At 32.7% G+C, this 20,619-nt stretch overlaps 1 protein-coding gene across 4 annotated transcripts in view; it reads left to right on the top strand.

Annotated features, from left to right (window-relative positions):
• The first annotated feature begins 294 nt into the window (after nt 1-294).
• Nucleotides 295-20,619, top strand: part of LOC144433597 (vacuolar protein sorting-associated protein 18 homolog) — a 320,975-nt gene continuing 300,650 nt past the window's right edge. For 3 of the 4 annotated variants that reach the window (XM_078121923.1, XM_078121926.1, XM_078121925.1), the window contains exons 1-3: nt 295-383; nt 14,235-14,361; nt 19,897-19,970. In XM_078121923.1, the coding sequence (XP_077978049.1) occupies nt 14,272-14,361; nt 19,897-19,970 (164 nt within the window). In that variant the 5' untranslated portion in view covers nt 295-383; nt 14,235-14,271. Of the gene's footprint in view, nt 402-14,234; nt 14,362-19,896; nt 19,971-20,619 lie in introns of all 4 variants that reach the window. The other variant, XM_078121924.1, reaches the window with a different exon arrangement.

Consider the following 20,619-nt stretch of genomic DNA (forward strand, 5'->3'; position numbering starts at 1 on the left):
ACATGCGTACGGCAGACGATTTTGTTGAATGATGTTGAGGTCACGAACAGCGTCACGTGACATGAGGGATTTCGCAAACCCTTTAACTTACTATAAATAATTCTCTACATATTCATTTTTATATCTGAAATTGTCCTTTTAACCATCTCATTCTGCTAAAATCTATACATGTTCATATAGATTAGAGAACTGGATAATGGATACCACATTGATTCAAAGCAGAGATAAATTTTAGAGCGATGCATTTGTTATGTTACTGGCAAAGTTATTAATACTGGTAAGCTTAAAGGGTCAAAAACATCGCGAATTGTTCCTGAGATATCATATCAATTTTCACGTATTCAAGGGGTATATTCAGTGGCTGAAGCCCTTGTCGTTGTCACGTGAGTAGTAACACTAAGGTTTGTTTGAATGTTTTGTCGAAGGATCACTTTTAATTGTCGATATTGTAATATTTTGAACAAGAAGAGGGTGTGCGACGATCCCGCAAAGTCCTGCTTGCAGACGGAAGTCGAGACTAGTCGACTGTACCCTTCCCCCCTTGTCAGATTCGTGTTCTGTACACCGTTTACAACCGGGACTAGCACAATTAATGAGCAAATACGGTATACGTATAATGTACTAGTCATACTATATACTGTATTAGTCATACTATCCTAAAATTACAAATGGCGCAATAATTTTCCCACCTTGCGTCAATTTGGCGCATTCATTTTACGCCAGACACCTAAGTCCAGGGCAAGCCCCTGCCCTGGCCGGCGTCAATCCCACGAAAAGTATACTGCCTCCATAAGCGACAGTTTTGTTGACATCATATAAGATACAGTGACAACGCGCAGTTCTATTGTTAACATGCAAACAAATGGATTAATATGCAACAAAAAGATCCAACTTTGATAAAACGTAATCTTCAATTGAAACATTAGAGGGAGTAGATGAGACGCCGAAATGGACGTCTCTCTTCACATGTTTTGTCTACCGACGCATCACTGTCTTGACCTCTGACCTACTCACTGACGTGTGTGAAACACTGAACTTGCTACGGGAAATCGGGACATCTCTCTGCCACATAAGCCTTAGGAAACCAAATTTTATGGGACAGGTTGTGATTTTCATTTGTTGATGGGTTAAATTAATGGAAACAAAATGAGACAGAGTACATGTGTATTTTGATTCCGACAAAGCTGTGTTAGGTGATCGTGTTGCATGATGTTGACAGTGACACATGTGAATGTTGGGCACTGAATCAATGAGTGATCACTGGCATAACCACTCGAGACGGCCGATGCATGTGCGCCCGGTCAGACATGAAGAATGAACTCAGAGATGAAATCAGAAAATAATTACAGTTGTATTTACAAAGCATCCTAACTTTGACGTTGTTGATAGTTTTAGTTCAAGATCTCTGAGTTTCAAGGACACCTAATGTCAGCTTTACCTATCAAGTTTACAATACATGTATGTAACTAATGCTGTCATTTGATATAGCAGGACCAAATCATGTTACACAGCCGGTGATGGTAATTAATAAAAATAAATTATTTGAAAGTTTGTTTGACTGTATTATTTGTAAGTTTTTCGTTCACATTTGGTACTTTTTAAAGTCAGGGAATTTATTTTCTTCAAAATGTTTAAAAAACAAAACAAAACAAAAAACTCTTGTCATGAATTTGAAGAGGGAATTATAAACACAGCAGTGTAACAGTTGTAAAAATGAAACAAGTGGTTACAAGATTAGGATTTCTCAAATTTTTTATTCAATAATATGTTAACTAATTTTGAAGTTGTTCTTTGTCCTTGTCTGAGAAAAGGAATCATAAATTTGAGCATTGCTAGCCTATTCATTGATAGTCAGATTAAAAACTGTGACTAGCTGGCGGTCCAATCTTTCTAAACAATATATAATATACGCTGTAGAAATGACTTAAAATTACATAATTGTAATTGCCTTCTTTTTCTAAGGTGTAATGTGTAGTGCACAGTTTTCAAAAAATAGCTTACTGGGAACTGTTATTGTGAATGGAATTTTTTTATGTAGTTAGGTAATAGTCTATGTGTAATGGAATATCTCAGACCATGGTATCTCTATAGTGGTCTGAGGTAATATATATAATTTCATAGACAATAAATAATTGACCCCACTCCCTGTCAAATGACCCCACTTTTTTGCAACCAGGGGGCCTTTGTCCCCACTAGTTGGAAACCTTGGCAGAACACTGATATAATGTACTAGTCATACTATATAATGTACTAGTCATACTATATAATGTACTAGTCATACTATATAATGTACTAGTCATACTATATAATGTACTAGTCACACTATATAATGTACTAGTCATACTATATAATGTACTAGTCATACTATGTAATGTACTAGTCATACTATGTAATGTACTAGTCATACTATATAATGTACTAGTCATACTATATAATGTACTAGTCACACTATATAATGTACTAGTCACACTATATAATGTACTAGTCACACTATATAATGTACTAGTCACACTATATAATGTACTAGTCACACTATATAATGTACTAGTCATATTATATAATGTACTAGTCATACTATATAATGTTCAAGTCATACTATATAATGTACTAGTCATACTATATAATATACTAGTCACACTATATAATGTACTAGTCACACTATATAATGTACTAGTCATACTATATAATATACTTGTCACACTATATAATGTACTAGTCACACTATATAATGTACTAGTCACACTATATAATGTACTAGTCATACTATATAATGTACTAGTCATACTATATAATGTACTAGTCACACTATATAATGTACTAGTCACACTATATAATGTACTAGTCACACTATATAATGTACTAGTCACACTATATAATGTACAAATGTACTAGTCACACTATATAATGTACTAGTCATACTATATAATATACTTGTCACACTATATAATGTACTAGTCATGCTATATAATGTACTAGTCATACTATATAATGTACTAGTCACACTATATAATGTACTAGTCACACTATATAATGTACTAGTCATACTATGTAATGTACTTGTCACTATATAATGTTCAAGTCATACTATATAATGTACTAGTCACACTATATAATGTACTAGTCATACTATATAATGTACTAGTCACACTATATAATGTACTAGTCACACTATATAATGTACTAGTCACACTATATAATGTACAAATGTACTAGTCACACTATATAATGTACTAGTCATACTATATAATATACTTGTCACACTATATAATGTACTAGTCATGCTATATAATGTACTAGTCATACTATATAATGTACTAGTCACACTATATAATGTACTAGTCACACTATATAATGTACTAGTCATACTATGTAATGTACTTGTCACTATATAATGTTCAAGTCATACTATATAATGTACTAGTCACACTATATAATGTACTAGTCATACTATGTAATGTACTTGTCACTATATAATGTACTAGTCACACTATATAATGTACTAGTCATACTATATAATGTACTAGTCATACTATATAATGTACTAGTCACTCTATATAATGTACTAGTCACACTATATAATGTACTTGTCACTATATAATGTACTAGTCATACTATATAATGTACTTGTCACACTATATAATGTACTAGTCATACTATATAATGTACTAGTCACACTATATAATGTACTTGTCACTCTATATAATATACACTGTACTAGTCATACTATATACATGTAATGTACTAGTCATACTATATAATGTACTAGTCATACTATATAATATACTTGTCACACTATATAATGTACTAGTCATACTATATAATGTACTAGTCATACTATATAATGTACTAGTCATACTATATAATGTACTAGTCATACTATATAATGTACTAGTCATACTATATAATGTACTAGTCACTCTATATAATGTACTAGTCACACTATATAATGTACTAGTCACACTATATAATGTACTAGTCATACTATATAATGTACTAGTCATACTATATAATGTACTAGTCATACTATATAATGTACTAGTCATACTATATAATGTACTTGTCACTATATAATGTACTAGTCATACTATATAATGTACTAGTCATACTATATAATGTACTAGTCATACTATATAATGTACTAGTCACTCTATATAATGTACTTGTCACTATATAATGTACTAGTCACACTATATAATGTACTAGTCACACTATATAATGTACTTGTCACACTATATAATGTTCAAGTCATACTATATAATGTACTAGTCACACTATATAATGTACTTGTCACACTATATAATGTACTAGTCACACTATATAATGTACTAGTCACACTATATAATGTACTTGTCACACTATATAATGTACTAGTCATACTATATAATGTACTAGTCACACTATATAATGTTCAAGTCATACTATATAATGTACTTGTCACTCTATATAATATACACTGTACTAGTCATACTATATAATGTACTAGTCATACTATATAATATACTTGTCACACTATATAATGTACTAGTCATACTATATAATGTACTAGTCATACTATATAATGTACTAGTCATACTATATAATGTACTAGTCATACTATATAATGTACTAGTCACTCTATATAATGTACTAGTCACACTATAATGTACTAGTCATACTATGTAATGTACTAGTCATACTATATAATGTACTAGTCACTCTATATAATGTACTAGTCATACTATATAATGTACTAGTCACACTATATAATGTACTAGTCTTACTATATAATGTACTTGTCACTCTATATAATATACTAGTCACTCTATATAATGTACTAGTCATACTATATAATGTACTAGTCATACTATATAATGTACTAGTCACACTATATAATGTTCAAGTCATACTATATAATGTACTTATCACTCTATATAATATACTAGTCATACTATATAATGTACTAGTCATACTATATAATGTACTAGTCACACTATATAATGTACTAGTCATACTATATAATGTACTTGTCACTCTATATAATGTACTAGTCATACTACATAATGTACTAGTCATACTATATAATGTACTAGTCACACTATATAATATACTAGTCATACTATATAATATACTTGTCACTCTATATAATGTACTAGTCATACTACATAATGTACTAGTCATACTATATAATATACTAGTCATACTATATAATATACTAGTCACACTATATAATGTACTTGTCACTCTATATAATGTACTAGTCATACTACATAATGTACTAGTCATACTATATAATGTACTAGTCATACTATATAATGTACTAGTCACTCTATATAATGTACTAGTCACACTATATAATGTACTTGTCACTATATAATGTACTAGTCATACTATATAATGTACTAGTCACACTATATAATGTACTTGTCACACTATATAATGTACTAGTCATACTATATAATGTACTTGTCACACTATATAATGTACTAGTCATACTATATAATGTACTAGTCATACTATATAATGTACTAGTCATACTATATAATGTACTAGTCACACTATATAATGTACTTGTCACTCTATATAATATACACTGTACTAGTCATACTATATAATGTACTAGTCACACTATATAATATACTTGTCACACTATATAATGTACTAGTCATACTATATAATGTACTAGTCATACTATATAATGTACTAGTCATACTATATAATGTACTAGTCATACTATATAATGTACTAGTCATACTATATAATGTACTAGTCACACTATATAATGTACTAGTCATACTATGTAATGTACTAGTCATACTATATAATGTACTAGTCACTCTATATAATGTACTAGTCATACTATATAATGTACTAGTCACACTATATAATGTACTAGTCATACTATATAATGTACTAGTCACACTATATAATGTACTTGTCACACTATATAATGTACTAGTCATACTATATAATGTACTTGTCACTCTATATAATATACTAGTCACTCTATATAATGTACTAGTCATACTATATAATGTACTAGTCATACTATATAATGTACTAGTCACACTATATAATGTTCAAGTCATACTATATAATGTACTTGTCACTCTATATAATATACTAGTCACTCTATATAATATACTAGTCATACTATATAATGTACTTGTCACTATATAATGTACTAGTCACACTATATAATGTACTTGTCACTATATAATGTACTAGTCATACTATATAATGTACTAGTCACACTATATAATGTACTTGTCACACTATATAATGTACTAGTCATACTATATAAGGGCGGCCCTTTTTATTTTTCTGTTTCTCATCTCCCGACCGACCCTAATTTGCAGCTCCGACATCAGAAAAAAAAAAGTTTTTTTATTACCGACCGACCCCTGAGCACAGCAAAATTGTAAGGTTCCTCATGGCGTCTTAGACCAGTTCTGCCGAGGAAACGACCTTGCGACATTAATTTTCCCACCTTGCGTCGCTTTGGCGCATTCATTTTACGGCAGACATCAAAATTATCTAAGTCCACGGCCGGACCAGGCCAGGCCCAGACTCGACGTCAATCCCACAAGAAGTATACTGACTGGTAATAAGATATATAATATAAGATCATATAAGATCAGTGACAACGCGCAGTTCTATTGTTAACATAAAAAATGCCACAAAGAGATCAACTTTGATAAACTTAATCTACAAATTAAAACATTAGAGGGAGTAGATGAGACGTCGAAATGGACGTCTCTCGTCACCATGTTTTGTCTACCGTCACTGTCGTGACCTCTGACCTAATCACTGACGTGTGCGAAACACTGAACTTGCTACCGGAACATCTATCTGCCACAGCTCAGAAGCCTTAGTAAACCAAATTTATGGAACAGATTGTGATTTTCATTTGTTGATGGGTTAAATTAAATGAGTACATGTGTATTTTGATTCCGAAAAGCTGTGTTAGGGGATCGTGTTGCATGATGTTGACAGTGACACATGTGAATGTTGGCACTGAATCAACGCGTAATCACTGGCATGGCCACTATAGACGGCCGATGCATGTGCGCCCGGTCAGACATGAAGAACGAACTTGTTGTGCAAATCAGAAAAAAATTAATGTGGTATTTACAGAGCATCCCAACTTTGACGTTGTTGATAGTTTTAGTTAAAGATTCGAGTTCTGAGTTTCAAGGACACCTAATGTCAGCTTTCCATATCAAGTTTACAGTGCATATTAAACTATGCTGTCATTTGATATAGCAGGACCAAATCATGATACACAGCCAGTAACGGTTAATTAATAAAAAATAAATTATTTTAAAGTTTGTTTGACTATTATTTGTAAGTTTTTCGTTCAAATTTGGCACTTTTTAAAGTCAGGGATTTTTTTCTTCAAAATGTCATGAATTTGAAGAGGGAATATGATAAACACAGCAGTGTACTAACAATTTAAAAAATGAAACAAGTGGTTACAAGTTTAGGATTTCTCAAAGTTTTTATTCAATTATATGTTCACTGTGACTTATTTTGAAGTTGTTCTTTGTCCTTGTCTGAAAAAAAGGAATTATAAATTTGAGCACTGCTATTCATTGATATTCAGATTAAAAATTGTGACTACCTGGCTGTCCAATTTTTCTAAACAATATATAATATACTCTGTAGAAATGACTTAAAATTACATAATCTTAATTGCTTTCTTTTTCTAAGGTGTAATGTGTAGTACACAATTTTCAAAAAATAGCTTACTGGGAACTGTTATTATGAATGGAATTTTTTTATGTAGTTAGGTAATGGTCTATACGTAATGGAATATCTCAGACCACAGTATCTCTATAGTGGTCTGAGATAATTTATATGGATATTTCATAGACAATAATAATTGATCCCACTCCCTGTCAAATGACACCACTTTTTGGAACCAAGGGGCCTTTGTCCCCACTGTTGGAAACCTTGGCAGAACACCGCTGTCTAACCCCCCTCCCCCACCCACCCACCCACCCCCTTTGTTACGTCAGAGCAGCATGTGTCTTTCATCATGGCTGAAGCCGTTGAGGTTTCATGAGGGACAGGGCTCAAAATTAATACTGTCACGCGGTACATTTTGCTGCAATGTAATAATAGCTCAGAATATTTCCATCATTGGTAAAAGTCATACTGCATTCCTAATTTCTTGACCAGTTTTTAGCTTTAAATCAGTTGTATCATCAGGGAAATGACCGACTCCATAGCGTTTCATGACCCATGACATGCATGACCTTGGAAGACATTCCGATGTTTACATTATTACTTTTAATTACACTTAAACAGTAAATCCCAAAGGAGTTATGAGTTCTAGAAATGTTTACATGTTATCTGGTGGATTATTTTGACAAGTTCACACTGAAGAAAAATGTTTCATAGAAGTAATGATTTATATAAATGAAAATTCATCTAGCACACTGATGACAATCACGTAGGTGTTTCAAAAAGTTACATACTAAAGTTCAAATTGGATAACTTGAAAAAAATGTTAGCGATGGCAATACCACTTTGATTAATAGGACGAATGTATTAGTACTCCTGATAAAATCATACAATAGTTCATGGCTACAGATATACACCCATCAGGATGATAAGTATTCAATCATCTTCTTACAAAGTTGTTCTACGGACTTGTCAACCTTGCTAAAATGAAGGAAAGAGACTTGTAACAAGGAATTCAATAAAGAGAAGAGAAAAGAAGTTGTATAGAGAGTAACAGGACAGAAAGGACAGAGAATAGAACTGAAAAAATACAGATTTTTTTTTCTTGCCCCCTTTTTTTTTATTTCGCCGCCCGCCCCGCCTGACTATTCCATTGGAGATGAGAAACAAAAAAAAAAACAACCTCACCCTAATGTACTTGTCACACTATATAATATACTAGTCATACTATATAATGTACTTGTCACACTATATAATGTACTAGTCATACTATATAATGTACTTGTCACACTATATAATGTACTAGTCATACTATATAATGTACTTGTCACACTATATAATGTACTAGTCATACTACAATGTATATAATGTACTAGTCATACTATATAATGTACTAGTCATACTATATAATGTACTAGTCATACTATATAATGTACTAGTCACACTATATAATGTACTAGTCATACTATATAATGTACTAGTCATACTATATAATGTACTTGTCACACTATATAATGTACTAGTCATACTATATAATGTACTTGTCATACTATATAATGTACTAGTCATACTATATAATGTACTTGTCACACTATATAATGTACTAGTCATACTATATAATGTACTAGTCATACTATATAATGTACTAGTCATACTATATAATGTACTAGTCACACTATATAATGTACTAGTCATACTATATAATGTACTAGTCACACTATATAATGTACTTGTCACACTATATAATGTACTAGTCATACTATATAATGTACTAGTCATACTATATAATGTACTAGTCATACTATATAATGTACTAGTCATACTATATAATGTACTAGTCACACTATATAATGTACTTGTCACTCTATATAATATACACTGTACTAGTCATACTATATAATGTACTAGTCACACTATATAATGTACTAGTCATACTATATAATGTACTAGTCATACTATATAATGTACTAGTCATACTATATAATGTACTAGTCATACTATATAATGTACTAGTCACTCTATATAATGTACTAGTCACACTATATAATGTACTAGTCATACTATGTAATGTACTAGTCATACTATATAATGTACTAGTCACTCTATATAATGTACTAGTCATACTATATAATGTACTAGTCACACTATATAATGTACTAGTCATACTATATAATGTACTAGTCACACTATATAATGTACTTGTCACACTATATAATGTACTAGTCATACTATATAATGTACTTGTCACTCTATATAATATACTAGTCACTCTATATAATGTACTAGTCATACTATATAATGTACTAGTCATACTATATAATGTACTAGTCACACTATATAATGTTCAAGTCATACTATATAATGTACTTGTCACTCTATATAATATACTAGTCACTCTATATAATATACTAGTCATACTATATAATGTACTAGTCATACTATATAATGTACTAGTCACACTATATAATATACTAGTCACTCTATATAATATACTAGTCATACTATATAATGTACTAGTCATACTATATAATGTACTAGTCACTCTATATAATATACTAGTCACTCTATATAATATACTAGTCATACTATATAATGTACTAGTCATACTATATAATGTACTTGTCATACTATATAATGTACTAGTCATACTATATAATGTACTAGTCATACTATATAATGTACTAGTCATACTATATAATGTACTAGTCATACTATATAATGTACTAGTCATACTATATAATGTACTAGTCACACTATATAATGTACTAGTCATACTATATAATGTACTAGTCACACTATATAATGTACTTGTCACACTATATAATGTACTAGTCATACTATATAATGTACTAGTCATACTATATAATGTACTAGTCATACTATATAATGTACTAGTCATACTATATAATGTACTAGTCACACTATATAATGTACTTGTCACTCTATATAATATACACTGTACTAGTCATACTATATAATGTACTAGTCACACTATATAATGTACTAGTCATACTATATAATGTACTAGTCATACTATATAATGTACTAGTCATACTATATAATGTACTAGTCATACTATACAATGTACTAGTCACTCTATATAATGTACTAGTCACACTATATAATGTACTAGTCATACTATGTAATGTACTAGTCATACTATATAATGTACTAGTCACTCTATATAATGTACTAGTCATACTATATAATGTACTAGTCACACTATATAATGTACTAGTCATACTATATAATGTACTAGTCACACTATATAATGTACTTGTCACACTATATAATGTACTAGTCATACTATATAATGTACTTGTCACTCTATATAATATACTAGTCACTCTATATAATGTACTAGTCATACTATATAATGTACTAGTCATACTATATAATGTACTAGTCACACTATATAATGTTCAAGTCATACTATATAATGTACTTGTCACTCTATATAATATACTAGTCACTCTATATAATATACTAGTCATACTATATAATGTACTAGTCATACTATATAATGTACTAGTCACACTATATAATATACTAGTCACTCTATATAATATACTAGTCATACTATATAATGTACTAGTCATACTATATAATGTACTAGTCACTCTATATAATATACTAGTCACTCTATATAATATACTAGTCACACTATATAATATACTAGTCACTCTATATAATATACTAGTCATACTATATAATATACTAGTCATACTATATAATGTACTAGTCACTCTATATAATATACTAGTCACTCTATATAATATACTAGTCATACTATATAATGTACTAGTCATACTATATAATGTACTTGTCACTCTATATAATATACTAGTCACTCTATATAATATACTAGTCATACTATATAATGTACTAGTCATACTATATAATGTACTAGTCATACTATATAATGTACTAGTCACACTATATAATATACTAGTCATACTATATAATGTACTTGTCACTCTATATAATGTACTAGTCATACTACATAATGTACTAGTCATACTATATAATATACTAGTCACACTATATAATGTACTAGTCACACTATATAATGTACTAGTCACACTATATAATGTACTAGTCACACTATATAATGTACTAGTCATACTACATAATGTACTAGTCATACTATATAATGTACTTGTCACTCTATATAATATACTAGTCATACTATATAATGTACTAGTCACACTATATAATGTACTAGTCACACTATATAATGTACTAGTCACACTATATAATGTACTAGTCATACTATATAATGTACTAGTCATACTATATAATGTACTAGTCATACTATACAATGTACTAGTCACTCTATATAATGTACTAGTCACACTATATAATGTACTAGTCATACTATGTAATGTACTAGTCATACTATGTAATGTACTAGTCACTCTATATAATGTACTAGTCATACTATATAATGTACTAGTCACACTATATAATGTACTAGTCATACTATATAATGTACTAGTCACACTATATAATGTACTTGTCACACTATATAATGTACTAGTCATACTATATAATGTACTTGTCACTCTATATAATATACTAGTCACTCTATATAATGTACTAGTCATACTATATAATGTACTAGTCATACTATATAATGTACTAGTCACACTATATAATGTTCAAGTCATACTATATAATGTACTTGTCACTCTATATAATATACTAGTCACTCTATATAATATACTAGTCATACTATATAATGTACTAGTCATACTATATAATGTACTAGTCACACTATATAATATACTAGTCACTCTATATAATATACTAGTCATACTATATAATGTACTAGTCATACTATATAATGTACTAGTCACTCTATATAATATACTAGTCACTCTATATAATATACTAGTCACACTATATAATATACTAGTCACTCTATATAATATACTAGTCATACTATATAATATACTAGTCATACTATATAATGTACTAGTCACTCTATATAATATACTAGTCACTCTATATAATATACTAGTCATACTATATAATGTACTAGTCATACTATATAATGTACTTGTCACTCTATATAATATACTAGTCACTCTATATAATATACTAGTCATACTATATAATGTACTAGTCATACTATATAATGTACTAGTCATACTATATAATGTACTAGTCACACTATATAATATACTAGTCATACTATATAATGTACTTGTCACTCTATATAATGTACTAGTCATACTACATAATGTACTAGTCATACTATATAATATACTAGTCACACTATATAATGTACTAGTCACACTATATAATGTACTAGTCACACTATATAATGTACTAGTCACACTATATAATGTACTAGTCATACTACATAATGTACTAGTCATACTATATAATGTACTTGTCACTCTATATAATATACTAGTCATACTATATAATGTACTAGTCACACTATATAATGTACTAGTCACACTATATAATGTACTAGTCACACTATATAATGTACTAGTCATACTATATAATGTACTAGTCACACTATATAATGTACTAGTCATACTATGTAATGTACTAGTCATACTATATAATGTACTAGTCACTCTATATAATGTACTAGTCACACTATATAATGTACTAGTCACACTATATAATGTACTAGTCATACTATATAATGTACTAGTCATACTATATAATGTACTTGTCACTCTATATAATGTACTAGTCATACTACATAATGTACTAGTCATACTATATAATGTACTAGTCATACTTACAGTGCTTACAACGTGCCCAAAATACGGCAGCTAGGATTATTACACACACCAGGAAATTCGAACACATAACCTCTATTCTGAAACAACTTCATTGGCTTCCATTATCTCATCGTATTGTTTTCAAACTTCTGCTCATCACTTACAAAGCCCTAAATGGAATCTCTCCACGATATCTCAAGAACTTAATTACACCTCGTTCTTCATTACGCACTCTTCGTTTATTGGATAAATGCCATCTGCATACACCCAAATGGAATCTGGTTTCCTATGGTCGCCGCTCCTTCTCTTCAGCAGCTCCTGAACTTTGGAACTCTCTACCCCTGGACATTAAAACCTCTCCCAATGTTAACATTTTCAAAAGACGCTTGAAAACCCACATATTTCAGAGAGCTTTTTCATCTCCTTTCTAACTCTAAGCGCCACTGAACATTGTCTTCTTTGGATATTTGGCGCTATATAAATTTATTAGATAGATAGATAGATAATGTACTTGTCACACTATGTAATGTACTAATTACACTATATAATGTATTACTAGTCACACTACATGTACGTGTACAGAATATACTCGTCACACTACATGTGTATAATGTAGTAGTCACACTACATTTACATTTTGTATATACATGTAACATACTTTCACTTTTTTCAGTTCACTTGTACATACATTGTAGTTTAGTGAAAGAATAAGAAACAGGGTTTCTCCTGTACTCATAAATAGAAGATTACTATGCCATTAAATTCATTTAATTATATTAATATTGATGTCTAATTTGCCAGTGTTTTCCCTTCTCTTCCTAGTGAGAACTTAATTCTGATGTACTGAAGTTGAAGGAAAATGGCGTCTTTGTTTGACCAGTATGAACAGGCCTCGGCCAGGTCAACATCATCCACACAGAACTTTGCAAGAGGAAATGTACCAGAACCAGTAAGTTCTGAATTAACTCATGGGAGAAGTCAGGGTATGGGGTGGGAATGGGTTGACATACATGTGTACATGTACATGTACATGTACATGTACATGTACATGTATGGGGTGGGAATGGGCTGATGAGTGTGGGAATGGGGTGGGAATGGGTTGATTAGCATGAAAGGTTCAGTGGTTGGGTCCGCATATGTAATCATCTTGCTACCTCATGTTTGAACTCACTCTACAAAATTATATCTAGAACTAGTCTTGTGTGATCCAATAACAGCCTAATATCCAGTTACTGACAGTTAGAATCAGTGTGAAAACACCCACACACAGTGTATAATGATAAATGTTTTATTAAAATTTCCAGACACCCCCCACCCCACTAGTATGTTTATTATCATACTCACTGTATGTATATGTATATATTGTACTTGTGTAAATTGTTTGTAAATTATGTTTTGAGCCGAAAGACAAATTTCCGCATTCATATACGGATAATAAAGTTTTGAATTGAATTGAATTGAATTGAATTGAATTGAAAAGAAACTACTAAAACAATGAACTGTGATGCCATTGACACTCACAGACATTGATGATACTTCCATCATGCATACATATTTAGATTAGATCAAAAGCTGTTTTACCATAGACCCTCCACCAACAGGATACGCAACTGCGGTAAACATCAAAGGATCTCTGAATGTTTGTTTGCATACATTAAGCTAAATAAACATTTCCTGTCCGTTTCCGAGTTGTTTACACTCACTGTGACTCGGTGATAGTTACTAGCTATCCGACATGTTTTTGACTAAATTCTCTGACCATTTCGAAATTTTCAACTGGTTGAAGACCCGGCCCCAACAAGATATATAGTATTTTAGGTAAATGCATACATAGTCTTGTCGTGTATTTTGTTGTTCTATGGCATGAAAAGAAGAATTGATTGCGTAAGCTATCCATTGTTTGCGATTGTTGCAGTATGCTTTGAGTACAGTGTTTCATTCATCACGGTTGTAACCCGATTTCTCTCAGTCAGAAATGATTCTTGGTGGAGGGTCTATGGTTTTACATATATTCATTTTCAGGGCTCAAAATTAACTTTTTTAGTTGGTAGTCACTTTGACTACCACTTTTTGAAACTGGTAGTCAAAAGGGAAGATTTGGTAGTCATTCTTTTTTTCAGCATTTAATAATTTATGCATAAACAAAACATTAAGTAATAAACGTTCTGATAACACCCAAGTTTTTTTCACGAAATTAGTGACATTCATATTATGCAAACATTTTTTACACTCATTCAGTCACACACACATGTGTGTACATGTACAAACACCCCCCAAATTACGTACTTTCCATGTTGTAGTTTATTTCACTGAATCAACAACGGTGTGAAGTGTAGAGTTACACATAATGATTAGTGGCTCATTCCATTTCGGGTGTGTGGGTTGCTTGTCAAACTTATAACACAAATGCTTTTAAATCTGAGCATTTATGCTATTTATTGTTATTTACTTTGTAAAATATAAAATGTGATACAATGAAAAATACACATGGTCACCATCCATTTCAGTTTCATAACATGCTATGACCCAAACCCTAGAGAGAAATGGTATTTGCCAAGGCACGGGTGGGAATGGTTGATGAGTGTGGAAATGGTTGATGAGTGTGGGAATGAGTTGCCAAGTGTGGGTATTGGGTGGGAATGGTTGATGAGTGTGGGAATGGGTTGAGGAGTGGGGGTATTGGGTTGACAAGTGTGGGTATTGGGTGGAAATGGTTGATGAGTGTGGGAATGAGTTGAGGAGTGTGGGTATTGGGTTGACAAGTGTGGGTATTGGGTGGGAATGGTTGATGAGTGTGGGAATGAGTTGCCAAGTGTGGGTATTGGGTGGGAATGGTTGATGAGTGTGGGAATGAGTTGAGGAGTGGGGGTATTGGGTTGACAAGTGTGGGTATTGGGTGGAAATGGTTGATGAGTGTGGGAATGAGTTGAGGAGTGTGGGTATTGGGTTGACAAGTGTGGGTATTGGGTGGGAATGGTTGATGAGTGTGGGAATGAGTTGCCAAGTGTGGGTATTGGGTGGGAATGGTTGATGAGTGTGGGAATGAGTTGAGGAGTTGGGGTATTGGGTGGGAATGGGGTGATGAGTGTGGAATGGGTTGACGAGTGGGGGTATTGGGTGGGAATGGGGTGATGAGTGTGGGAACGAGTTGACGAGAGTTGGATTGGGTTGGTTAGTGTAGGTATTGGGTGGGAATGGTTGATGAGTGTGGGAATGAGCTGAGTGTGGGTATTGGGGGGAATGTTGATGAGTGTGAGAATGGACGGGAATGGAGTGGAAATGGTTAGTGTTTGAATGGGATGGGAATGGGTTGACATGTATGGGAATAGGTTGATAAGTGGGTATGGTGGGAGTGGTTGGTGTGTGGGAATGGGGTGGGTATGAGTTGATATGTGTGGGAATACGTGTAGGTTGATAAGTGGGTATGGTGGGAGTGGTTGGTGTGTTTGAGTATTGAGATGGAGAAATATTTTTGAAATGTGGGTATAGAAGAAGAGATGGGTAAAATATACATGTAGGTATGTGGAGGGGGTAGGTAAGGTTGAGTGTTGATGTGAGGTTGAAGAGTTTTGGTATATATATTATAATATATTATATATATTGACAAGAAACTACCAGCTGTTGCCGATGCTATTACACAGAATGGTACTGATATTTTCATCGTCACTGAAACATGGTTCAACACACTAGATGGCACGATAAAAGCTCATTTCTCTTCCGGTATTGATGGCTATAATATTCATCAAATACCGCGTTCTTGTCGGAAGGGAGATGGTGTTGCTGTCATTGCCAAGAAAAATCTCAAGTTTAGTGTGAACAAAACATCTTCCTTCAAGACTTTTGAGGTACTAGATGGAAATATGAATCTTGCATCATCGACAATTCATTTGATTGTCATTTATCGACCTCCGTATTAGCATAAAAGCTGTAAGTACACAGTAACTGATTTTCTTGATGAATTTGCAACCGTTATTGAAGGTATCATTCACACAAGAGGCCATCTTGTCATTGCTGGGGATTTTAACATACATACCGATGACCCTAGCAATAATGATGCCACACATTTTAACGACTTTCTACACTCTTTTGGTTTGGAGCAACATGTTAAGTTTCCGACACATGATAAAGGACACACACTGGATCTCATTATAACCAGAACATCGGACGTGTGTGCTCACAATTTCACCAGTGACTGGCTGTTACCATCAGATCATGCATCGTTACATTTTGACATTCCACTTTATATAATAGACCTGATGGCTTTGAGAGTCACTCGCACAAGCAGGAGATTGAATAATCTGAACATCGAGGTCCTCCAAGATAGAGTATCATCTTTGTTTTCAGAATTGCCATCTGATTCTGATCATGTGAATGAACTTGCAGCTAACTAAAACCACACTTTGACATCTATCTTGAATGAATTTGCACCCCCTATAACCAAAGTTCACATTGAGAAGGAACAGGTCCCTTGGTTCACTGTGCAATTTATGACAGAAGGAAAAATTCTTCTTCGCCTAGAGCGACAGTGGCAAAAAACTGGACTTGCTGTTCACAAAGATATCTTTCGATCTGCTCGTTGTGCCTATTTTACTAAAGTACACGAAGCACACACGAACTATTTTCGTGATTGTATTGACGGTGCTGATCAGAGATCCCTTTTCAATGTAATCGACGATATCATAGGTGGTAAAAAAGTTAATACTAAATTTCTTCCCGACTTGGATATCTGTAATTTACCTGACATATTTGTTAACTTTTTCTGTTCTAAGATTGCAAAATTGAGAGGGACCGTTACTAAAGAAAGCAAACTTAGACAAAAACATCCTTAAGAATTACCGCCCGGTGTCTAATCTTCCTTTTCTTTCCAAGCTTATAGAACGCATTGTTTCAGTTCAATTGAATTCATATTTATCTGACAACAATTTATTCGCGAAATACCAGTCAGCTTATCGAGCGGGTTACAGCACTGAAACGGCCCTTCTAAGAGTCCAAAATGATATATTAGGCTCCCTTGATAAACGTAAAGATGTAATATTGATTTTGCTTGATCTTTCTGCTGCCTTTGACACGATTGATCATGACATTTTATTACACAGATTGTGTAATAGATATGGCATCAAGGGCTCAGCCTTGGAGTGCTTTCGTTCCTATTTGATTGGTCGATTCCAATCTGTGAGTGTTGTAGCAGTCGTGTCAAAGGCAAGGTCTCTCGATTGTGGTGTCCCTCAAGGCTCCGTCCTCGGACCTGTTTTGTTTACGCTTTACACAACCCCCTTGGAGGATATCATAATCCGTCATGGTTTAAATTGTGTCATGTATGCGGACGATTCCGAACTGTATCTCACATGTGAGGGTGACCGGGTTCCGACTTCAGTTATTGAGTCATGCACTAGTAAAGTTAGACAGTGGATGTGTGATAATATGCTCTGTCTTAACGATGGTAAAACAGAAATTGTGCATTTTTCTTCTAAATTTGGTGGTGCAGGTCCGGTACCCCTGTGTAAGATACGGATTGGCGATGTTGATATACAACCATCTAATGTTGTTCGCAATCTTGGTGTTTCCATGGATTCGGCGGCTACTACATTGTATGTCTGATCATGTTATTAATATTTGTAAAGCTGCCTCTCATGCTCTGTGGAAAATTGGCAAAATTCGCACTCTTTTTGATCAAAGTTGTACTGAAAAACTAGTTCATGCTTTTATTACATTACGTTTAGATTATTGCAACAGTTTATTATATGGTCTCCCATTTCAACAAATTCGTAAGCTCCAAATTATCCAGAATTCAGCAGCAAGACTTGTCGTTAGAAGGAAAAAAGTTGAGCATATTACCCCAGTTCTTCATTCATTACACTGGCTACCTATTCAGAAGCGCATTGAATTTAAAGTACTCTGTATTGTTTTTAAAGTTCTTAGTGGGTGTGGGCCTTCATATCTAGGCGATTTATTAATGATTAGATCCACCCGTCATTCCCTCGGTCGCAATCCGGTGGCATGGTGAATTTGCATCAACCGATAGGGAACACTGCATACTATGGTGATCAGACCTTCTCTATTTACGGCCCACGCCTTTGGAATGCTACCATCATGTCTTCGTTCTTCACATACTTTGAACAGTTTTAAATCTGCCTTGAAATGTCATCTTTTTAGATCTCATTATTATTAACTTTTAACTTTTTTACATTTCTGTCTTTTATTTGTCATTCCGTGTCTTTGTATTTTTATCCTGTTTCATATCATGTTTATACTTGTGTATCTGTACATTTTAGAATAATTTTATACTTTTGTTCAGCGCATTGAGATTGTTTTAATGTAATGCGCTCTATAAGAAATAAATATTATTATTATTATTATGGGGTGAAAAGTATGGATATAGGACAGAGGTGGGTGGACATAATTATGGTGTTAAATACATTTAACATTGTCAAATATGTAAATGGCCAAAACACTAACAGATTTTATTTTTTTATTGTTTTGTCAGATTGTGACTGGTTATGTCAATGCAAGAACTGAGGATGACTCACCAATTTTTGTCAAACAAAAAATAAATTTCAGGTACTGTAAACTCTTTCACTTTTTTCCTTCCATAAGGAGATACATTAGGGGGTGAAAGTTTGTGTGTATGTTCATACATTTGGGATATCAAAGCACATCTCTCCTGAAAATATTATCAATGTAGCTTTTAATTTTGACAAGTTATTGGCATATTTTCAGTAATTAGTCCTGAAGGCGACACAAAATAAAGGTGTTGTTTCTGGTCAGGAAACGTCTAAACCGGTGCAGTTGTCTTCCCTGAAGTAGCAATTAATGTAGGGAGAGTTATTTTGTGTTTCCCCTTGGATCTGCAGTCTGCATTGGCTGGACAGACATGAGAAAAAAAAGATCGAAGTGGAATATTTACATGTAAGGTGGTGGTAAAGGCTAGGGCGTCAGTTGAATTTGTTTAAATGACTTCATAAAGACCTTGAAGCAGTCACTAGAAACAATTTTTCAAACGCAAAAAAAAAAAATCCATTCATAATTAGAGGCACTACACACGGATTAAATATTCCAACATTGGAGAGATTTCTGTGGAGCTCGGCGGTTTGATACGCCCTCTACGAGGGAAATGAGAAATTCATCCACACCTAATTCTATATGTAAAGTCTAAAGACGTTCGAAAAATGGTGTAATAATAATTTGACAGCATTACAAAACACCACTG

The sequence above is a fragment of the Glandiceps talaboti genome, chromosome 4, assembly GCF_964340395.1.
Source record: "Glandiceps talaboti chromosome 4, keGlaTala1.1, whole genome shotgun sequence".
Lineage (NCBI taxonomy): Eukaryota > Metazoa > Hemichordata > Enteropneusta > Spengelidae > Glandiceps > Glandiceps talaboti.